Source organism: Leuresthes tenuis, unplaced genomic scaffold (assembly GCF_036924035.1).
Source record: "Leuresthes tenuis unplaced genomic scaffold, fLeuTen1.0.hap1 SCAF_15, whole genome shotgun sequence".
Lineage (NCBI taxonomy): Eukaryota > Metazoa > Chordata > Actinopteri > Atheriniformes > Atherinopsidae > Leuresthes > Leuresthes tenuis.
This window is the reverse complement of record NW_027325369.1, coordinates 25,570,931-25,595,866: the sequence shown is the minus strand read 5'-3', so window position 1 is coordinate 25,595,866 and position 24,936 is coordinate 25,570,931. Positions and strand designations below refer to the sequence as shown.

The following is a 24,936-nucleotide window of genomic DNA, read 5'->3' as shown; positions in this document are numbered from 1 at the left end:
TTGAGAAATAGCAGTATCCTTGTTGTGTAACAGGAAGGTCACAAGTCTGAATCCTGAAGAAATATGGGGGAGAAATAATTGAATAAAGCTCTACTTTCCCTTAACAAATACCTTTGCGCAAAGTCACTTTAAAGTGTTTGAATTATTCAAATTGTTGTATTACATTCTACAGATGAAAGATACACAAACACACAACATTCTTATAGCAAAGCAACTGTAGATAACATTGAAGCAAAGGATGAAGTCAAAGTTAAGCTATCTGAAAGAAATAAACTCTTGTCTTTATGACAAAGGCAACTGATGGCTACAAGAAATAACTTTATGTTTATTGAGTCAAGCAGTAAGAAATAGTGCCCTTAAAAATGCTGCTTTTAAATATTGTTTAAATACTGTCTTCACCACCTGCGGAATTCATTGTCACTGTATTTGGTTCAAGCATTGGACTCAGAGTCAGTGCTGTGATGGAAAGGATGTCCTAACAGGTGCAACACATGCAACAAAGTGTGAGGGAAATGTTAGTCATGGACAGCTTGCACAAATTCACGCAAACTACAGATTTGATTAGACACATAAGTGAAAACACCTGTGTGTGCAGTCTGGGTGGTTCCGTCCTTGAATTTGGATTAACCGGACCTATGAATTTGCATATTTTCTGTCTTAATAAGTATTTTTTTGTATTTTGACCTGTCGCAGGTAAAACACACAGGTGTAAATAATGAAGTTTACATAGGCTGTGTTCCATTTCAGACCTACTCTATCAATGTGATACTGCAATAGAACAGACGTGGGCAATGGTTTTTATAACAACTATCTCTTATTCTTTTTTAACTGTGACAGTGTTAGATATCTGCAGCAGAGTATGCATGCAGACTTTAGCTGTCACCCACTCCCTAGATAACTGCATCATAACATTTGGTTAACTTTATGCAAAAGGAAATTTTAGCTTTGTAGCTGCAGTGTGAAGTGTAAGTCAGTTGGTCAGTGAGTCAGGCCGAGTTTGAAAAGAGACATCCTGAGAAATGATGTGTTACTGTCGCTCATGGTGTTCACTGTTGCGGCTGCTGCTGTCAGCTCTTCTTTTTCACCTCCTCTGTCTGTCTCAGCACCTTTTTTTCTTTCCCTCTCCCTCCTTTCCCACCTCCCTCTCTCTGACATTCGTTCAAACGGAAATGTCATTCAACCCTTGTGCTACAATGTAATGTCTTCCCTTCTACCTCCTGCGTGGAGTGAGTGTTTTTTATGGCAGCATAGCTCATGTTTGCCAATGAGCCACCATTGCCCTGTGGTACACCACAGAGACACCTCACTGACAACGGATAAGGAAAGATAGAGAATTAGCACACATGCACTGATCCACTTTCACAAGCTATTAAAAATGCCACACACTCATATTAACACATCTTTAAAAGAATGTATTACATTGATAGATCCACTGTATAATATGTCAATGAGCCATTTATTCCACACACCAAAACATCAAGGTATGATCTGCTGTAAAGGAGCTTTGCACCAGTGCTGCTAAATTTGCACTCATGGTTCTCATCAACAGGCTCATGACAGGCTTTTCTTTGGAGAGGACAAATTGTAAATTACTTCTAGCACTAACATGACAGTTTTAATTTTAGAGAACCATTCTCCACCTCATCAGCTCTTGCTCTTGTTTTTCTCAGTTGACAAACTGGTCAGGGACTCGGAGTGGTAGTGTTGTGGTTTCTCTACCAGAATGCTGTGCCTTTTATTGTCACTTTACTCAATCCGTCTGTTTCTCTTTTTTTCAATAAGTACCTGGAGTGTGTCGTTCCCAAACCTCCCTCCAAATTTGCAATGAAAGCTGTGGGGGTCACTGATTCCTACGCATTTTCATAATCTTGTATACAGGGGCAGAGAGGGAGGGACAGAGACAGAATGAAAGTGTTAGGAGAGTTTCTTCTCTCTGTGTCATCTTTTTCTTTTATTTGTGAAGGTGCTGCTGTTTGCTGATGTTTTCTGTAACACTGACACAGAGTGTATATTTAGATTATGACATGTGAGGACACACTTTTGCATAGGATTGCTGCCTTAAACCAAAAGATTTAATGTGGGGGGTGGGGGGAGGGCAAAAAAATAGTGTCTGTTTTGTCACTGAGACAAAGAACATAAGAACAATTGCTGCTGTTTCAAACAACAAACCAAAAAGCAGAAATCACCTTTGTTCTCTCCACTGTTGTCATTTTGGTATTACATTTAGAACTTTGTTATGGTAAAGATACTTGGTTTTTTTTGCATCTGATGAATTTCAGCAATATAATGATAATAACAAAATAGGAACAAAATTGCTGAGTTTTAAAGGGTAAAAATGTGATATTTTTAAAAGGAATCTAGCAGCAAATATAGCTGCATTATACAGATATGGCGTCCTTACCAGAGAAATAGATCACATTTGCTCTGTGTGTGTTGTAATCCATGCTTCTCTGTTTTATGTTTATGTTTTATGGCTTGTGGTGTTTGTTTGTTCGTGTGTGTCTCCTGTGAGTTCCAAAGGAAGCAAACTCCAGCTTTTCTTCTGCCAAATAGACCACTGTCTTTGACTAAGAGGATATCTGCATTGCTCTGACTGTCACAAGAGAGCCCGAATTAGGTTTTGATTTCAGTTTTGGTTTTGGTTAAGTTTATTTGGTAAAGAAACATAACGAAAACTACAGTAATTTTCTATCACTGCTCATAATAATTGAATCACTCACTGAGGTAAACCGGTAAATCCAAGACTGTAGTGGAACCACTGAAAAGACTGATAATGGAGTTATCTGCAGGTTACATGTTGTGATCTGTTTGAGTTGAGATAGAGAAGTCTACTATTAATGATCCAACCTTTAATGGTCATAACATTTACCTCTTTGAATTTGACTAAACTCTCTTATTTATTCAGTTACGTGTGTTTCATTACTGCTGTTGTTTACTTGCATGGCCAGAGGTGGCAAATGATGAAGATCTCTAAATAAAGGGCAACCTCCTCACAGATCCCTGTGACTATGTATCATCCCTAATTCTTTGATTCCCTCACAGTCTCCACTTCTTTATGTCTCTGTTTCATTATCTTTGTCACGTTTTCTGTGCTGCTTTTTTCACCACCTTTTCACTTTCTCTCCTTTATCCTGCCCTACCCCCTCAGTTTCATCCATTCTCTTTCAATCTATATAGATCCTCACTATTGTGTCCTTCCCTGGGAGACCATGAAGGCAATAAATAAGAGCTGCAAGAGGGTCAGTCTGTGTAACCTGTGCAGGTGTGTGTGTGTGTGTGTGTGGGTGGGTGGGGTGGGGGGGCATGAAGCCCACTAAACAACTAAAGCTAGGTCCCTTTGAGCAGTCTTGAAGTGTAATTTAAAAATGGTCTTGTCCTTCACTTCATACATATCATGTATGAGGCAGTTTTAAGATGCATGGAGCACAAGACCATATGGTCCAAAAGGCCCATGTTTCCTAATTTTCCCATCTGACAAAAGCAAAAGGCAGAAATAACAGGACAGGTCTGAGCAGGTTTCATACGTTTCAGGGTCAAAAAATTAACTCAAGTCACAGAAGACTCATAAAATGTCAATGCAAGTAAAAACAGAGGAATAGAGAAAAATTGTCACACACCTGTTAGCCAATGCCATTCACGCTCTTTGTATTCAGCCTTCACAGCAGCCTTGGATTCCACTTAAAGTCTAAGTACTAAATCAGTAATGGTATGTAGAATTGGTATTCGCTTGACTGTGGAAAGGGGTTTGGGGAAAAACAGGCTGAGATTGAAAATGAATGTGAACTGCATGATAGTCTGCCTCCTTCCGCTCTCTCATTGTTCCGTATTCTCTCGCCTGCCTCCCCATGTCACTATCCCTCTTCCTCCTCTCTCTTTCCTTCCCTTGCTCTCTCCAGAGGGATTTGACTCTAACTGGCCTTGGCGCCCATAATGAAACCAAATCTATTTAAAGCCAAAAGCGATGCAAGTTTTAATTTCCTATTCCAGACTTAACCTTTTTGGCTGCGCTGCATTTTCACATCCACTTAATAACTTTTTACCCTCCACTCCCCCTCTTCTCCTCCTTCTTCTCTCCTTCATTCTCCCCATCACTCTCATTCTCTGTGGCTTCCTCTTCCCTATCCGCCCCCCACTACAACCCTCAACCCCCACCCCCCTCCCCCTCCCATTGCTCTCAGTGGCGAGGCACAGGCTGCCTCTTCAAGGGCAATATCTGTCAAATGATTCCCCTGTGAAATTAAGACAGAGGCCATGAGAGAGAAAAGTGGGGGGAAAGGGAAGGTGGGGGATGATCAGTAACAGGAAGAGCAAGGATGGTGTGTTTGCAAGCGTGAGCCAGGTGGAAGCCTTCCTCTTCTCTCTCCTCTCACCAAAATCAATCTCATCTGACAGGAAAAAATTAAAGCAGTTTAAAGATAGATCTGGCAGCAAGTCTCTTTGTCTTTTTTACATTAAAAATAAGAAACCATCTGGGAAATAAAAGACTTGGGGAACAAGGAAGAGAGACAAAAAAATGAAAGACTCCAGAAAAGGGAAATTATCTTTTGTCTTTTAATGACTATGGACATTACAAAGATGTCTTTTTTGTAATGATTTGTGAGTTTGTGTTATGCAAATCATTAGAAAGGAGGAACCCATCACCATATATAGATTTACTAACAGCAACATATTATGCCTGAAAAAAAAAAGCTATAATTAAATCTTGAACCCATGTTTCCCAAAGAGCAGTCTCTGATAGTATTTTAGAAATATTTTAACACTGCTGAAGCATGTAATCTATACATAAACCCATGTCCATGTTAACATATAATGTTATGATTGTCTTTCTTTGTTTTTTTTTATTTGATGGTTGTCATCATTGTGAATGTCTGCAGTTTGAATCACATTATAAAGCAGTCAGTAATGTTGCCTGATCCTGAACGCAACCCCTGCAATGCTCCCCTGAATTTGCTCTTCTGCGCTCACAGCAAGCACAGCGCCATCTCCTGTTAAACTCCATATCTACATCCAGGGAACAATGGTCCTCTCCTCCTTCTGCAGCTAAAAAACTCTCTCCTCACCTTAGCAACACAATTTGTGTGAAACCGGACGCTTTTCTCTCAGAGCTGTCAGAGGAAGTTGAAACTTTTTTTTCCCCTCCTGCTTTGCATTTATACACATAATAAATTGCTTACACCTAATTATTCAATATCTCAATTATCAGAGCTGATAGCCTTATGGCGCACCTCGAGAGCTTGAATTTACAGCCCTATTCTGCAAATGTCTAAAATGAAATTAACTTTTTACAAGGTGTCATCTGTGGCTTTTAAGTAGTGAAATTGAAGCCCCCTCCCCCTTCCCTCACACACACACATGCACATACATACACCTCATAATGAGAAGCCATTATTAGGCTGTGATTGGAGCCAGGGTGCTGATATTAAAAGTGGCAGGAGAGGCAATATCACCACAGTGTCTAATACCCTAGCAGATATGTCATATATTTTAAGACAGCTGCTCCGGTATTTATAATTAATAGCAATTTAGTCTTAACAAAAATTGGAAGACAGCTAGAGGGATCTTGTTCCATTAAGTGCAGATTCAGAATCAGTGTCAAAGTGACACTGTGCAGTTTTTGAGTGGGTGGCCCAGACTCTACAGAGATTATATAAATACCACAAAGCTCATATGGTTTTCTGTGTATTCTGCAAGTAAGTCATTTTCTTTGATTTAATGTAAAAATAAATGCAGTACAAACAAAAGAGAAATGAAGTTGGCCTCTAAAGACACATGAATAAAAACAATCTGTCTTTATTCTCCTGCCTCACAGTCATAAATCACTCCTTCCCAAATGACAGTCGTATACGCAGCATATCAGAGCGGCAAATGGCTCTATCTTATAATAGCAATGTAGCACATAGCAATATTATCTGGTGTGGAGTATTGTGGTGCATGTGTCTCAGCGCTGTGCCCTGGAGCACTAGCCAGATTACACTGGCCCAGCGACAGTCTTATAATAAGACTCGCCCATTAAATCATATCAGCACTGCTTTTTATAGGCCAACACCTCAGCTACGACACTATGAAACTGTCTATCACACAGAAATGTGTGTCAGAATCTGTGTGTGTGTGAGAAGCGGGATAGTGTGTGAGCAAAAGAGACAGTCTGGGAGGAGACGCATGTGTGTTTTACCAAACGTTGCTGGCGTTTGAGCTGCTCGCCGCAGCATCTGACAGCGTTTCATCTTCCGCTTTTATTATATCAGCCTCGCACTGCTGTCACCTCTGCTTTCCCTGCGCTTACATCACACACACACATCCGTGCACACACAGCCCAGCGACCATTGGCTCACAGGCTTCACGAGGACGTTCTGGTTGGTTAGCTGGCCTTTGTTCCAGACAGGGACAGGGCATGCAGGGTGACTTTCCTTCTCAAATTAGAGTGTGAATATGCAAAATGGATGGTTGTTATGAACTGGGAATCTAAATGTGTACATGTTGTCATTTTTATGGGTGGTGTTAATATGCATTCTGTAGACTTTACATGTTTCTGCAGGTGTTACAAGTTTGTGTGTTTTTTCTCTTTATCTTTATCTAGTTTCCCTATTATTGTATTTGGACAAAAACATGCAACACTCAAAATTACTGACCAGGTAAAATGCCGAGTTTTGACTTTCTAAGATAGACTGAAACAATTAGGGAAAAAGCCACATGTTATCTTTGCAAAATAGGTTAATGTTTAAAAAAATCCAATTATTTCAAATGTCCTGAGGGCCTCATGTGCGAATTTACCACTTTCCTAAACAACTTTTGAGGAAAATATTAAATTGAAAATGTAAAAGCATAATTCTCAGAAAGGAATATGATAATCTGTGGATTCCTGGCAGAGGTGAATGCTGCAAAAAAAAAAAAATGAAGCCAAAGCAGTGAGGTGTCAGGGTTGCTCTTCTGTAAGTTTATTAACTTTGTTGTCAGGACTAACCAAGATTCAGAGATTTAGATATGTGGTTTTGTTTTGACAAACTTCTCCTTGTTGCACACTGCACAAGCTGTAAATAGTTTTCTATCTGTAGTGACTGCAGCTTCCTAAGCAGAGCTGTCATGTCACATTTGTCATCTATGATGGATGACATCAATGTCGAGCAGTGAAGAGTTAAAGAAACAATCCCACAGAGGACACAGTAGAGCAGCTCAGATTCTTTTGGACAAAGCAGATTGACGTGTTTTTGTTCCTCACACTTTATTCGCTGCCTTCTGAGGAGCAGTTTCTGTATGGTTGCATGTTTGCCTGCTCGACTGTGGCAGTGCAACAGTGAAGTTAATTCAGAGGGTGTATATGCGTGTGTGCTTGTTCTTTTATTTCTGACAGCTTTGTGACTTCTTTCCTTATTGTCAAGTTTTAGATTTGCTTGTGTTGTCACTTTTCATGACATTTCTCCATGTCTCAGTGTGTTATATCTTCAAAATGTAGAATCCAGATTGTTCTGAAAATTACTGTTCAGTGCTTGCAACAAAGTGCCATTGGAGAGGCATTTTTGGAAATGTATTGTTTTGCAAATTATATCTGAGCGTACTCTTTAATTGTCTAAAATTGTTAAGATGCTGTTGGAATCTTATTAATATCTATCAGCTTTTGAAGCCATGTGGATTCCAGGCACGCACACACCCAAAAAAAAATCTATTGATGCATTTTCAGAACCCAGCTGACAAAATCAAATGATCCGCTCAGTGGGATTTAATTGAAATTGTAACTGTGCCGTGATTCACGCTCCTTTTCATGCTAATGCATCATTCCATACATTACACTTTCCTGTTGTTCATATGCATGTAAACCTACACTGTACATACAAATGTACTGACAAAATCACCTGATAGACGGGAAGAGTCGCATACATCGAAAGACAAACATCACTGCTGAGCCTGAAACATGCTGCAAATACAAAGCAATATAGTATACACACACAGACGGACAAGCAGAGCTGCTGACAGGCAGAGAAACACGCACAAGACACACACATCATCCCAAGGCCTCTCCACATCTCGGTTAATCCAAGCCGTCAGTCAGCGCTTCGGGGCCTGGATGCTGCCGTTTGATTGTAATTGCAAAACCTGAAGGCAGACAAGGGAGAGACCGGGATGTCGATAGACAGGTGGAGGGATGGAGGGATGGATTCCTCCTGCCTACCCACAAGCCTCTGCTCAGCACGCTGTGTGACTTTGTGTCAGCAGTTTGTCTTGTGCATAGCTAATGACGGCTTGACGGAGGGGCGGGCTCCAATCTGCAGCTGCTGCTGCTCTCGTTCGATCTCTTTCTCTCTATCCTCTGGTCTATAGCCGAATTCCCGACAAATGAGATTTTGCCTGAGGTAGATGGAAAGATGGTATGCTGAGCGAGGCCTATGTCTGCACGGTTGTCTGTTAAGAAATCCCTCAAGCTATAAAGGACCCAAAGGTTCTTCTCCTAACCTTCCTGCTCAGTCTTATAATAAGACTCGCCCATTCTACCCCCTTTTCTTTAGCCTCATCTCTCCCTTCACACAGTCTCTCTCCAGCTGTCTGTTAATTTAAGTCAGATGCTTTTTTTTCAATGAAGAAATGGGTGGAAGAAAAGGAAAGGAGAAAAAGGAGAAGAGAGGGATATCATGAAGGAAGCGTAGAGGGCAGGGGCAAACTGAGCAGCAAGAAATTAGAAGAAGGGAAAACAATGGGTGAAGTGGGCTTGAAATAAAAAGAAAAACAGCTTCTCCAATTAGGAAGAAGGTTTTTTTTTTGTTGTGTTGCTTTGGTCATGGTCAGTCAGTCACACTTGCTTTTGTTGAGTGTGTGATGAATTACACCCCTCCACTCTTTCTCCTCTGCCTTTGTTGTGGTGGAACTCCGGCCGTTTGTACCTCCTACAATATCTTGCGCTGTGTTTTCACCATGCCTGTTTACCAACCGGGGTTCTTTTGAACTGACAAAGAGAAATGGCTTTTTCAAGTCTCTTTGATGGTGAGCCCAATTTGTTTTCACCGCTAAAAAGTTTATTTGAACGCTCTGACATGTGGGCTGTCGTTGATGACGAGGCCTGTCCTGAAAGCGCTGCTACCCCCCTGTGTGATTGTTTGTATGAACATGTGTAACTTCTTGACCTGAAACAAGAATCATACTCTTTATTGTTCTGTTAGTCCCTCGACTACTTGTTTAATTGCATGCCAAAATCCTTCCTGATAGGGAATACATGAAATAAAATTGAGAAATGTAAGAATGATAACAAATGTATATAAAGGGCATTTTTCTTTAACAGCTCACTGCCGGAGGGTCAAAGGTCCAAAGGTGTTTTTACGCTTTTTAAAAGTGCTCAAATGTTCACACAAAGCTGTCAGTTGTTGGCAATTTTGCACAAATATTTGTCACAAATGTATATATTTAAAAAAATTGTTCAGATGGAACAATCAAATGCATATATTTTGCATTTTGAATACAATTAATAAACAAACAAATATCAAAATACAGTGTAGAGGAAAGGGAGGACTCACACAAATCTTTAATTTTCCTGATTTTTTGCATCCTCGAGTCAAATTTTAATTTTACAGCATCATATTCTGAATGTAGACAGATCACGACAAGATATATCTCAAAATTCCACCACTCCCCTTATTGATCAGCAGCTCAGGCTGATGGATTACCGTAGCAAACACACTGACAGCCTGAACGTCCAGTGGGGGGAAGAGTTTTGCCATGCAACGATCAAGCCAGACCTCCCCACCTCCCCCTCTCCCCCTGTTTTGATCAAAGTCATTTTGACAGTGATGCATAAGTCTCGGCAGCTCAGGGCAGGCTGGCTGGCAGGAAATGCCACAGATCCCCCGAGAGTAGAGGAATTGGGGATTAAACAGGGAAAGATACCCCCCCTAAAAAAGAGTAAAAAGGAAATCAATGTTTCCTCCCCCTGTGGACAGTGAGAGCTGCTTAAGGATGTTGCCACTGTTGTGTTTTTTTTTTTTTTTATCATTCCTCTCTTCAAAAGGGACTTTTTTTTGTTTGAGTTTCAATTGTTTTAAGTCTGCCCCTGGTCTGTAATAGACTGTCCAAGTCATATGTGCAGGTTAAATCATGGAAAATCATCTGTATCATTCCCTGTGCTGTCCTTACCTCCCTCCTTCCAATCTCTAACTTCCTCTCTCTTCTCTCTTTTCTCACTACTTCTATCAAGGAGAAGTGAATGGCATGCGTTTCATCTCTGCAAAGCTACTGTGAGGCTAAAACACCACAGAGGCAGAGCTGGCTAACATTGAACTGGATTGGGTAGAGTAAATACAAAGACGTGAGGGGAAAAAAAGCAGCTGGGGAGACACAAAAGGATGGAGCTACAGATGGGAACTAACCTTGCCTGAGTTTTTCTGATGTTCCCTCACACACATACACACTCAATTCCACCGCACCCATTACTGTCAACCACTCTTTCTACCTCTCTCAAGTCGTCCTTTCATTCTTCTTGTTCAGAGGACAGCACCAAAGCATCTGAGAAATGGGAGGTTACAGTGTATTAAAGGAAATGTTGTTTGACAAAAATGGTCATTCCCCTTTCAGCAGGAAGTACAGAGGCTGTGCAGATACTGCACTTCAAAGCTGCCCTGAAAACTTCCCATGAAACGACTCTGATTGTCTGCATCTAAAGGGGACAAGCGGGGGATTTTCTCCCTGGTGTCTCAGCATACTCTTTCTCCCATTGTTCTTGGCTGTTCTTAATGTTACGCTTTGTTGCTGTATGAAAGGAACAGAATATGAATTTAATAGCTCTCACAGAAGACTTGCAAGCAGGCAAAAAAACATGCAGCTCCTTGTCGTTTTCGAAGGAAGTCAATTTTGAGGCAAAGCTGGATTGCATGAGCTAAAAAATCTGCTACCTTTGACAAATCCATGAACGCAGTAGCTAGCATGAAAATAAAATGTATTATTGACATTGATGATCTTGAATTCTTGTATCCTGCTTACAAAGCAGCAAAGCAGAAAAGGATGTCATTATTCATGTTTTTGTAAATGGAAATAAATTAACATTTGAGAATGAATGGCATCTGAAATGAAACCTGTCACTCATGTATCACTTTTTATGCTATAAAAGTCCCTCGCTGGCCCATTTTGATTAAAGATATTGCATAGAAATAACATGCTGAAGTCAAACGGGCTGAGGTAGCCGGTACTTGCAAATTAGTGAAGAGGCAAGGATCGAGAACATTAGAGGGAACCAGGGAGAAGTTAGAGTGGTTGTTTGGACTCGTTGGTTTGAAGTGAGGAGTCTGCACTTGGGTGGACTATCTTCCTGTGACATACACACACACACACACATACATGCACCCAACCCCACACAAAACCTCCCCCCTCACTCCTCCAATGGCCCTGTCGGTGTGCCAGGGCGGGTGATTACCGACGCTCTCCCCCAATTATGGGCTGATTATTCCGCCGCGCTCTAATTGACTGGGGAGATATGCAAATGGCTGTCATTTGGGATGATAAAGGATGCGGGTGCTGGATGCCCCCTGCATTATTTAGCCTCGGCTGTACGCAGCGTGAAGGATGTGGCGTGCGCTTTAATTGCTGAGGAGAGAGAGGTTAAGCTGAACGAGCAGTTGAATTAGAAATGAGGAATTTGGGCCCTTTATTTATTTCTTTATTTTGCCCCTCTCTTGCCATCTCTCCCTCACACACACACTCTCTATGTCATGTGTTGTTTTTCAGCTCTCTCTTGGGTGAGAGGAGAGGTGAGGAGGGGGTGTGTGGATGGCAGGATGTCATGCTGGAATGCCATAAATAAAAACATTAGCGGAACCAATACGTGCAGAACAAATACACTGAGTGTGTGTGTGTGTTGGTGTGATTAGTCGGCATGTGCATTAAAAGCTAAAGTGTCAAGAACCTTTGTTTACTAATGAACGTTGGAAAGTTTCAACAGCTCAGACAATAAATGGACTCTGCCTTTTTACTCTATTTCGATAAATGTGCCAAGTTAAGTAAAAGCAAATTTAAATAAACCCTTCTAGCCAGAACGCAAACTTATGAGTGGAATTTATGGGCAGGTGGTTTGTGTCGTCTTTGACTTCACACTTCAGTGTTCAAAAAGGAGTCAATCTCCTGTTTATATAGCCACTTAAAAGATGATGCTGGCTGTTCAAATCACTTAACTGCCATTATTGTTGCAGGAAATTGGGAGGGGTGGGGGGGTGGGGGGTATTAAGTAAATAGGGCCCATTGGCTAAGCACTTCTAGCTGCCACATGCTTGGCATATTATCGGGGGAATCATAGTGAAACTGAACACTAATCCTTCTGGTTTGGAGACAAGCAGTGCCAGATCTGGAGCGTCTTTAACAGCTTAGGGGTAATAAGGCCTCAAATGTCCCTTTCAACGTGGTCCTCCCCATATCTGCACATTACGGGAGGCTTAAGAACCGGGGCAGTTATCGCTCAGGGAGCCTCCTGTCTTACAACACGCTATAATTACTAATGCGACAGAGTTGATGTTGGCATTATCACCAGATTGAGTGAATCCATTGGAATCGTGAGTCAGGTGTCAGCACAAATGTTTGACCCTTACGTCTGACTCCAGGACCACTCACAGGTTCTTTTCAGGTTGCTGCCTAGGAGTACACGAAGCGCTTTCTTTTCTTTTTATCGAGACGCAGCGGTATGAACAAGAGATTGTGTTGACTTTGTTTAATGTGCAAAAGCAGAATTCAAAAGAAAAGCACATTTGGTTTTCAGTGCTGCTGTTGCTTCGCTTTGCACAACTTTAGCAGTTGGTTCTTAGACAGCTTTTATTCCAAAACGCGAAAACAAAGGGGCTGTTTTTAACAGTGTTGTCTTCCAAATAGCACAGACTTTCTCATCACAAACTCTTGTCCATTCAAACCAACACACTGTTATGTGGTGCTTCCTATAGACACTACCAACATGTGGTTTTATTTCTGTATGCATTATAAACAGTATTTTTCAGAATCAGGCTTGAAGAAAGAGAGTGGGCTGCATGCAACAATAGCTCTTTCCTCCAGATTTTTTGCCTTTGTATGTATTTGGAGGACATGTCATACAGTACAACCTAGTTTCTTTTAGTCATACTGAATTCATAGGGTGCTTCTAGTGTCTGCAGTGTGGAGCTAGAATGGCAGCATGATTTTAGTCAATATTCAGGTTTACACTCTGACCGGCTCTTATTGCAGGGTTTTGTAATGTAGTCTCTCTTGTGTTGTGTTTCTCAGTGATCAACTCAAGCTTTTAGACTTAAATGAATAACAGTTGGAAACTTTAGGCACTTGAGACCGAAACATTCATCCTTGAAACTTACTGTACACTGCAAAGGGTCATGGGTTGGTGCTCTAACATACTTGATAGCCTGTTGGGTGCTTGGGTTTTTGGCAACCCTGAAGCATACCAAATACCTCTTCGTTTGCAAAGAGAACTCCTGCTTGTCTCTGCAGTCTGCCTTGTTCCTCTTCACTTCTAAGACCCTCCAGAGATGCCAGAGTCTCTGTCTAGCAAACACACACTCCATCAACATGCGTTTTCACATGAAACTGACGCTAAATGAAAAATATTAAAACAGTTGTATGAAAAACTGGGCACATTTTGATCAACACGTTATTGTAAGAATATTCACCACCATAATCAGTTCTTATCACCATCATTAAATCATTCCAGCCCTGGTCGACATTCTAGCTGATTGACATCAAAGAAGGAAATTATGATGAGGGCGTCATGTGAAATCCTCCTCACAAAGTCTCTGCTCCTTCTCATTTCTCCTCCTTTTTCTGTGCTTGATAGAGCTTACTGAAGGGTATTACAGTCGGTGCCCTGCATGGGGCATTGCATTAAAACTCTCCTTAAAACACACAGACAGACATTTTATTTGAGTCTGTAAGTCTATTTAGATTCATTTGGCATTTCATTTGGATTTTGTCTCAATTGTCAGTTTGTCGTAGAATTTAGAGAAAAATATCTTTGTGTAATAGCATTTCCTCTTAGTCTCCAGCGCACCATAAAGATTGAAAGTACAGCGGCCAGAGCCCATAAATGAGTGCAGCGCTGCCACAAGAAGACCAGTCCCTCAGGCCTACAAACGATAGCTATTGGAGTTAATTACAGTTTGCATCATTATATTTACCCAGAGAAGAGAAACAGAGAATAAAACTGTCCTCTGAGCTCACTGAGGTGTTATTTCTGTAAATAATGTGTACACCATTAAAAGAAGTGGAGTTCAGCCTGAGCTGTGTGTAACATCATAATGAATTTTCCCCTTGAACAGCTGAAACAGGGGTCCTTTATCTAAACATGTAGACATGCAGATTTTTTTCATAAATGTATGCTAATTTCTTATCAAGAATGTTGTATGTCTACTAAAAAAAAGTTTTGAACACTCAAATCAATCTGCTGTTAGAAGATACATTAACTTTACAGTTCTTGTCATTAAAAAGGTCATATGCACACACACACACATATAGAGTGTATAAAATACAAGTAGTGGTTGGTTTAAAAATGTTCAAAACATTAAAGTGCATTGATTCTAAGGAGATTTTGGTCCAAGAGACTGAAATAAAAAGCGATATTTCCAACTTCAGATCTAACTAGTGGAACACAAGGTAAAAATCTGGTTAACAGAATTATTCTGATCAAATCCATCAATGTATTGGGGCAAGTCTGAAAGATAACATGGTAATTACATTGCAACCTTAAGCAATTTAAATCAAAACCAGTATAATTTAAAACACCCAAAAAGTTTGCTGACTTGACACCTAAAACAACAAATGCACCCTGAGGTTCAAGCAGGCCCTGCTTCACAAAATTGCTGGGGTCAAGCAGGAATATGTGGTGTTAAAAGTCCATTGCTCAAGTCCTTAGAAATAAGAAATAATTGAATCCTTAACTCTCTGATACTATTTAAGTGTAATGAGAACCAGCTGCTTTGGACCAACTGTAATCAGGAACAAAGTGTGTTGAATTATCTTAAGTATGAATACTGCTTGAGAACTGCAATAATGGAGCAAATTTTTCACCTCAGGTGAAAATATCTGGACTGAACAACTAGCTTGGTTAACATCTAGGTTTTTGCATTTTAGTTCAGTTCCAGTTTTAAGACATGAGATAAAGAAAAAACAGTATATATTATTTGTACAGTCCTATCCGGTATGATAGAATCCTGTTCTTACTGCACAAAAAAAGTGGCATCTAAACAAAGCAATACAATCTTATCCATAAGCAGAACAAGTCCCCATTAACACAGTTGACAACTTGCAATTATTTCTAGTAAAAGGATTCAGTCAATCTTTATTATATCAGAAGCCCAGCTTTGAGTCTCTATGGCCAAAACTATCTCAAGATTTTTTTAGTGAAATTTCTTTTTTTGTTAACATTTTATGTCAGTAATAGGATACAGTACACCACACTATGCAGAGTTACATTCCTAAATGGATTAGATATTTTGAATGATGTTAAAGAATACAAGTTTTGATTGTTTGCAGCTTTAAGGGAGGTTGTTTTAGAGTGCAACCCCTCACAGTGCTCAGTTGCTGTATTTGCATTTGTGTTTCAGGCCCTTGTTAGCTGGCTAACCATCTGGTGCAGAGCCCTCAGCCATGCCTCTGACTGGGGCAGTCAGAGAGAGAGACAAAATAGGCACTTGATGTGTGAGAGAGTGTATGAAAAAGAGAAAGGAATGGAAGAAAGACAGAATTAGCAAGTTTCTCCTTTTTCTTTCTCTTCCTGTTGCCCATAGGAAGCTGCAATCTTTGGCTCCTCCCTGTCTAGACAGAGAACCACTTCTCCACTCACAATCTCTCACACACACACTCTCAGTGCCTTCTACCATAGCAACTTTGATTAATTCCCAGTGTGTGGTGAGAGGAGACAACATCAGCACCATGGTCAGGGGAAAAGACCCACATTCTGCTAGATTTGACAGCTCCCTGCTTCACACTGATGCCTCGTACCCTGCTGGGATGTGTGTATATGTGTGCCGGTCAGTAGTATGAGTGAGAAATGGGATCAGGACTGTGTCTCTGTGTGTGTGGGGGGGGCATCATCTGTCCCCTTGGCTGCATCAGTGCTCAAGCATGTCTTGCTGTGACAGCACAGCAGCCTGTGTTCCTGTCACACACACACACAGAAGAGCACTAAACGAGGGTGCAGACAGGCGCCAACACCAGCGAGGTGAAGGGTCACGAGCAACTGCCTCTCCAATGTTGTGTAAAATGTGTAGACGGCCCATTATCTGTGTATACGTGACTGTGTGTGTGGGGGTGTGGGTGTCTTGTGTTGGGTGGGGGGCATCTCAAAGTAACTGGTTATTATCACCTCAATATTTTTCTTATTATGACAATTACATGCTCCAGGAGCGAATTAAGTGATACAGGACGCCGAGCGGGAGTGGTTGACAGCTATTTGGAGACTCAATGCACAGAGCAATTTGCAGCCCCGAGCCAAACAAATTGGATTTGGGCCACTTTGGATGAGGGCACCAGATTGTTGGGCGTTTGGATCCTGAGATCTGCGTGCCTGCCTCACTGGTTAGCTGGCTTTGATTCTTCACACGTGACTATATATCAGGCAGTAACCCATGCACAGTGGTTTGTGGCCACTAACAGGTATTAATTGGAATCAAAGAAGGATGCATATGTTGATAACGTATCGTGCTGTAATGTTTGTGGGGTATTTACAACTGACAGCCTGTGGCATTGAGCTTTCCCACCTTTCCATGTTAAGAAGCGCTGCTACTTTTAAGTCTTGGACCACACAGCTGTGCTCAAGTGTGTGTATAATCCAAATGAGCCTAACTGCCTCTAAACAAATTACTGGTACACATTTTCCCACCCCTAAACTGCCACTGGAAAAGCTGGCAACAGTACCCAATTAGGTGAAATGCAATTATTCCCATCCATTCACACAATTAGCCTGTAGGTTAACAACCTAGCTAAACATCCGACTAGCTCCCAGTGTTTTGGAAAAGCCATGGCGACACTGACTCATGGTAACCCTTCCATGTCAAATAGCATGCTCCCGAGGCAGCCGGTCTGTCGAAAAATAACATTCAGCCCTATTGGTGGAAGCAGCGCATGACATCACTCAGCTCAGAGCACTGGGTGACATTATTGGCTGAGACAGGGAGTGGTACCATGGGTGAGGAAGACAACGAGAAACAGAGAGAGGAAAGAAAGTGCTCCATGTGCTTAGTGGAGCGAAGGTAGATAATGCCAGGCGACAGACTGGCAGGCTAGCAGAGCGGGTGGGCACTCACAGCAGCATGATGGAAAACAAAGGCTTTATGTGTCACAGTCGAGATCACATTAACCAAAACAAGCAGGCATGGACAGACTGCCACACTGGCTTGGTTGTCTGTTCCACCAGCTAAGCCAGGCACGACGGATGGAAAGAGATAGGAGACGCCTGTCTCCCTTTTTATGTGATATTGGATTATGCTTGTGTGATAGGGAAAGTATTTGCTCTGACATAGAAGTAACACTATGTCAGAGCTGTTGGAGTTTTGGCCAATATTTGCTCAAGTAATGCTTGTATGTTTAGACTGAATCCTTGCGAATGAGAATTTTCATTTTATTCAAATCTCCTGTCCACTGAGGCATAAAAAATAATATTATTCATGTGGGTTGGAGCCACTTCAAAGTAAATTGAGTAACATAGTGCCTCAGTATTTCAGCACCATTGCAAACATATTATAACAAATATGCAACAAGGATTCTTTAGGTAGAGAGCGGGGTTCATTTCCAATTTTTACCTCATGGTAAAATCTGTGTGACACAGACAGACAAATATCTTTGGTGACAGTGATGGTTGCTTAGGGCTCAGGTGGGAAAGAATCTGAGAGTCAACAGGCCTGTTATAGCAGGCAGGATCAGCTGGCAAACACCTGTAACTCTTCCCTTTCTTCCCCAAGCGGTCACCAACCAGAAAACTGGGGTCACTTACAGGTGACTTCCCTCCAAAATCAAGTACAGCTGAGGCTCAGCCAGTGTTCTGTGAATGTGTGATTTGTGGTTGGTGGGCAGCCAATCGCATTTAATCTCATCACTTCACATCTGGTCTACTATTTGCTTCCATCACTGCTGTCTTACTTTCTCCCGTGCTCCACACTTTTATGTAGTCAGTAGTCTGTCAGCAATATTATAGGGGATTCCCTGGAATCATTTTAGAAAGGGGAGTACCTACTAAGTGCGCATACACATAAACACACAGTCCTCTGTTCACCACAGGGAAAGGAAATTGTAATATGAACTCACCCTTGGTCTGAATAAAAGCCCATTATAATTCATTTTTACCACAGCAGCCTGTGTAGTGGTTTCTTCTGTGGGATGTTTGTGCTCTAAAAGCACATTCACCACTGTCACTCAGGCTAGAGAGATATTTTCTCAGGGATATAGTGGGTCAAAGATACGTCAGCTCTTATTTCTACCTTCGTAATTTTTTATCTTTGACAACAATATTTGCAGTGGTCCTGCTTCATGATAACATAATGTACACTGGGAGAATTATGTGCTTACTTGAGCTTAAATTTAAATTTCCCACCTGCTGCATGTCAGCTCTCATCAAATGCTTGGATGAGCTTCATAAATACTCACTCTGAGTCTTCTGTTCCAGGATCTGTCTGGCTCTATTGATGACCTCCCCACTGGGACAGAGGCTGGTCTTGGCTCTGCCGTCGGCGCTGGCGGATCGTCCAGCAGCAATAGTAGCAGCCAAGGGGAGCAGGGAGGTACGAGTAACCAGGGACAGTCCCCCTTTTCCCCTCACACCTCCCCTCACCTCCCCAGCCAGAGAAGCGGACCCTCTCCCTCCCCTGTGGGTTCCCCTGCAGGCTCCACTCAGTCCCAGCAGTCCAGATCAGGCTCAGGACCCATCTCTCCTGCCAGCGGACCTTCTGCCAACACCACTGCGCCAGGTAGGGTTGCCATTAGAGCCTCTAAAATATGTGTGCACATGCATCTTGTTAATCTGATTTCAACATGATAAAGAGGTGCAACTTTGAGCATGATAATTGTATTAGGTGAATCACTAACAAACAAAACTATCACTGACAAGATGTGCCAAGATATGAAACATTATGCTACATTTTACACCGCCTGCTACCATGTTGGATTCCCTGAGAATTTTTTAAAACTGACTGACAGCTGTCATGCAAATTTAAAGTAGGACAATCAACCAACAAGATGCTTCTGGAAAGCTAATTTGAAACGTACCCCAGTCTGTGAAGTCATGTAAGATGTATTGGCTTTGACAACTGATGGAAATACCTGCTGTGATATCATTGACTGGGCTGTGGCCGGCATCAGTTTTTTCCACCAGATTTTAGCCGTAATACTATTTTGTTCAATAGCGAGCTGGTTTTGTTCTTGTTCACGCACCAGTTCTATTTGGGAACCTTAGAAAAACAACTTTGTTCCAAACTCCAGTCAGATGGGTGGAGGCCTGCCCTCTCCTGCTATCATTGTTGTCATGATGCCCTTTTAGATCCAACTGGTAACCAATAATTATGTTCCAACCCAACAACAACTTTTTTCCTTATCAGGATTCAACTTGTTCTCTAGATTTTTTGCGGTTCAAAAATTACACTTGGAGTATCTTTATGCCAGTACCATCAGTGCTCTTGTTGCCTCTGTAAGCCTATCACAGTTATCACACCCACATTTCTTCTTGACCTTTACATTCATGTCTATGTTTTCATTTGTTTTTAAATATGTGCATTTAAAGAGGATTTTAAAAAGGTCATGTAGAAATCTGACCTCAATGTAGACTATCATTAGATACACATTTCCACAAATAAAAACATAACAAGCTTTAAATGTAGTGTGTTTGACTTTGCAGGAGAAGCTTCTATAAACAAAGCTTCATCTTTATCAGTGTCTTAATTTAATTGCAAGTAACGCTGTTGAGTGTCACATTAGCAGTCCAGATCTTTAAAGGTAACATCTTTGATGCCAGACACTAAAGATCAATAGGATAAAAGTTCAAATTAAGACTATTTTTTTTTGTTTTGTTTTGCATTGCTAATTTCTGTTTAGATATGCAAATTTGATATAAGGTCAAAAATGTCGACATTTGCATGCATTTCCTGAACAGAAATCTGAATACTGGATAAAGCCACGTTCAAGGTTCTTATATATTATTATATTTTCTTAACATAAAACATCTTAACCGAGGGACTCTGGATGTCTCTATTTATCTCTTCACAAATTAGAAAATACCGCCAACAGCAAGAAAAACATGCATTTTTGCTACGTTTTTTTAGATGAAATGTTTTACATATCAGGTTGTAAATGAGATATAAACAAATCTCTGAAAAAAGCCTTAAGAACAGTAGATTTATAAAACTTGAATGACAGCGATGCTGCAGTGTTATGAAAAAAACAAAACTTAGGAGGGATGCTGAGTCACACACAGACAGTATTGTCTGTAAAATAAACTCATCAAATGTGTATTTTTCAAAATCTTTTTTTCAATTATCTGAAGAAAGACATGTCAAGGTAGCAAAATAACTCAAAATCTCAAGATTTACCAGTTCGTGAAAAACAGTACTTTTGCCCGCTGTTTCAAACCTTGATATTGTCCCTTTTTCCCTCATCTTCCACTCCAACTGGATAATCCATCCAGATTAATTTCCATTTTGACAGTTTGCTCAGAGGATGAAGATGAGAAGACACTGCAGCAGAAGACCAAATGATATCCATCCTTCATGTCTAAACTTTGATATCTCTGACCCATTAGAAATCATAATTCAGACAGCTGAAGAACATAACAGCAAAAGTCAGAGCACTTTATGGTACATGTCTCATTCATGTCTTTTTGGCTGCATTGAAAAGATTTGTTAAGTCTTTGATCACAGCATTGTGAAGACTTCCACCTACATTTAAATAGAGTCTTGTCTCCCAACTACCTTTGAATCGCACTGACGTTAAAGTCCACTTTCCATTTCCTTTTTGGTCTGAGTGTTAATGGATTGAGACTGACTGATAATACAGGAACTCTGGTAAGATTTGTAACCCTGTCTAAGATACGGAAGGCCAAACAAGAATATTAGACAACTCTCAATATGTTTGTATGTCTCTTGAGGCCACAGAGCACATAACCGTTTAGGTAAACCTTGGGCCTCATAAACTAATGAGGATTTTATTTACCAGAAACACTTTTGTACGTGTGCATGTGTGTGGCCTCCATGTCATCTTGCCACCTCTCTTCATGAGTGAGTGGCTGACCGACCCATCAGCACGTCTCAGGCCTGCCAGTCACTCTGACGAGGCGGGGCAAAGTGTCTCTTGTGAGATCCCGATTTCAACTCCTCCTCCTCGCCCTCTTTTCCTCTCAGCCGCTTACTGGAGTGATTGACGCTAATGAAAAACTGGGACAGGGGTTTTTCAGGCGCTCGTGCCAAGATTCATGACGAGAATCTGGAATGAGGTGGCAAAGATGGGAGGCGAAACCGATCGCTGGGACGTGATTAATAAGAAAATATTTAAAAATATTCACCATGCCAAATAAATGGTGATAAAGCATGGAGCAGTGAGTAACATCTGGCATGTTTTAGAGACTATACTACAATCAGTTTGAATTAGATCAAGGAGCAGCCAGCTTTAGAGAGACACAGGAGAACTAATGTGGTTAGCATACATCTGATTACTAACGCTCCACTGTGTAACACTTCATCACAAGTTAGGACACTTTAGTTAATGTTGTCGCTTTACTTCAGTACCAGTCATTGAGGAGTGAAAAGAGTTTGTAAGCTGTATTGTGTTTTTTCCTGCTACTGTTGCCTCTGCAGTCATAAAAAAAAACTCTTATTTTTTTAATAAGTTGTGTACAGTGAACAAAATCAGACAAACATTGATAATCTATTTAATTAGTGTGAGGAACTCATCTGCAGTTATTTGAGTTCCAGTCAAGCAACAGTCAAAACACAACATTTCTGTGCTGTATTCTGCTCTATTAAGGCTGCTGTCAGTGGTGAAATTGGATTTGCAGGCTTTTCTGAAATGGATTCTGCTCTTCAGCCGCTGTCAAAATCTGTTGTTTGCAATGACATTTTAGGTAGTTTGATTTTTTTTTTACCCTATTTGACTAAAATATACAATAACTGTGCTGCAAATGTCACCACATGTTCTGTGGATAGTTTGGGCAACCATTGCCATACACACAAATAATGTTCAACATCATTTTTACCTGCTATGGCATTACATGAATGTATCTTAAGTGTATGCATGAGTATTGTTGTATATTTGCAAGATTTTGCACAAAAGCCTTCAAGTTAAATTATGCAAACAGGCGAAGTTACATTACTGTGTAAAGGTCTTCATTTCTTCACTTTTTGCCTCCGAGGAGTCAGAATTTCTCATTCGTTTCTCATTTGTTCAGGCTTTCTGAAGGCCTTTCAAAATTGTTGCTTTTTCACTTATTTCACTTATTTTCAGTCCAGTCCTTGTACCAGACCATTTTCAGAGGTATGTGTTTGTTTGTTAAGCCACTTAACACTGATGTATGTATCATTATAGTATAAAAAGGCAACTAACTTAAGGGATGAACCAGTCTTGAGTCTACACATAAAAGACCACTTAGACAGAACTAATCTTTAACTGTATCTCTAGCACCACTGATACAGATGTTTGTCACAAAGACACATAATTTGTTCCATTGTCTTTAGTTGTATCTTTGAAAAAACTTAAGATTACATAGTTTGATAGACACATAGTATGTCTATACCAACATGATGATTCTGAAAGAGCTATTAGCTGAAAACTCAGCATATCTCAGCATGGTGTGCACTTTGTACTTAAAACTTTTGAGGAAACTCGACAAGTGGATGACAAAAGAAGATGTGGCAGGCCTAAAATATTAACTACAGCAGATGAATAGCTTCTGAAAGAGATGTCTTTGAGAAATAGAAAATAATTTAACCAAGCCCGAACAAAGGACCTGAGAGATGCATCTGGACCTTCAGTGGATCCATCTACTGTTGGCCCAAGCCTCACCAGAAATGGTCTCCATGGAAGGGTGGCTGTCAAGAAGTCCTTCTCAAGGAAGGGAAACAGGGAGAAAAGGTTGAGCTATGCCAAATGACACAATAAGTGGACTGAAAATCAGTGGCAACAGGTCTTATGGAGGGTCAATCTTCCTCAGAGCCCGGACCTCAGTATTAAAGCAGTGTGGGATTGTCTTGATGGAGAACGTAACAAAAGGCAGCCGACATCCAAAGAAGAGCTTTGGGATGTCCTTCAAGAAGCCTGGAGAACTATTCCTGAAGGCTACTTAAATAAATGACAGGGAATATTGTCTAAGAGGGTTCAGGCTGTGTTGAAGAACAAAGGTGGAAAAAAAACTAATATTGAATTTCATGTTCGTTGGAATTTTTTTCCCCATATACACTGTATTTCCATTTATATTGTAACATTTTCAATAAATCTCTGCACCTATTCCCTGCTTTCCTGGCAACCAATCACTGAAGGTTTAGATGTAAGAGAAGGGAATGTCATCCCAAGCTTTCTGTACGTGTGTGCTCACATACATATGTATATGTTTGTGTGTTAGTCTGCCACCAGTCAGGCTCACGCAGTGGAGTGATGCGACATGTCACATGGATGAGCACACACGTTCCCCTTGACAGCGGTCAGAGGAGAGCAATTTCATTATGTCATCTTTTCACCTGGCTGTCAAACAAATGTGCGGGCACACACATTCTCACAGATACACACACCAGAAGGCGGGGGAAGCATACAGAGCAGCAAGAAAGAACACATATACCTGTAACAATTTTATTTCATGGTTTGACACTTCACATATATTTTGTCTCTATAAACTAACGCTGCATGTATGGTCACATGGATGAGTGACAGTGTTGTCAATGTGTGTGTGAAAGAGAGAGTGTAAGAAAGAGTCAGACAGTGAGAGTGTTAAAGAGGGGTGTACTGACAGATTGCCAGCCTATCATACACCTATACACTTGCACAAATCTATCTTGTCGGAGCACCACAGCAAGCCTGTGGTTCCCTCGTCTCCTCGCTGCTCCTCCTCATCCTCCTCTCTCTCTCTCCCTCTTTCTGTCTCTCCATGAAGCAAATCCAATACACTGTAACATTATCCGGGCCTCGCCTTGCTATTTGGATTCTCTCCCGGAGCCAAAAAGGCACACACAGGGCCAAATTGATTTTCCTGTTGTGCTAGATTTGTGACAGTTGAGCAGAAATCACATTGCTCAACCGCCAGCGCCCCCCCCATCCTCCACCTTGTATGTGCACACACACACAAAAAGATGCGCAAACTTCCTTTCTCCCAGTGTCTCCAAAGCAATTCAGAGCATCCTCAGAATATTTTCCTCCTTCCATGAGACATGAGGGCCAACGCAAGCAGACATTTCTCTCTCATTCAGATGCATGGTGTCCTGGAGTGGTGTGAAAGCTTCCATCAGTGGCTGTGAGCTGTGGGAGAGAGGAGAGGTCATTTAGTGGAAGTGCAGAAAAAAGGAGCCCTGGAAAAGTTCACCGTTAAGTTGACACCAGCATCTAGATGATTATTCAAATACACGAGTTCTAAAACTTTGCATTTCCTGTATGTTTCTGGTCTGAGATTACAGTGTTTGTTGTTTGGTTTGAGTGTGTACATGTGCTGGTTTGACAAGTTGTCTCCAGGTACAGCCTGTCAGGGTGCTGTCTCTTTCTGTCAGCCTTAGCAGGACTGTCACTTCCCCAAAAATGAGTGGAAGACATATCCATTACCAGGCTGAACCTGATACATATTACATCAAACTTCCCGCAAACACAGCACAGAAACTCGGCTGTCATCAGCTTGAAGCACTGTTTCTGATAGCAGGGAGATGATAAGACTGTGCTGGGGAAAATCCCTCAACAAATTTCAGCACTCACTAAATTTGCTGCAAGAAATTGCTGTCCTTCACATCCACAGCTCTGAGCTATTCCCTTTTCAGCAGAAATCTCTCT

The 24,936-nt window shown here is 41.2% G+C and overlaps 1 protein-coding gene across 4 annotated transcripts in view; it reads left to right on the top strand.

Moving 5' to 3' along the window:
• Window positions 1-24,936, top strand: part of LOC140269880 (AT-rich interactive domain-containing protein 1B-like) — a 166,003-nt gene that overhangs the window by 95,623 nt on the left and 45,444 nt on the right. For all 4 annotated transcript variants that reach the window (XM_072364891.1, XM_072364892.1, XM_072364890.1 and 1 more), the window contains exon 5: window positions 18,596-18,896. In XM_072364891.1, the coding sequence (XP_072220992.1) occupies window positions 18,596-18,896 (301 nt within the window). The remainder of the gene's footprint in view (window positions 1-18,595; window positions 18,897-24,936) is intronic.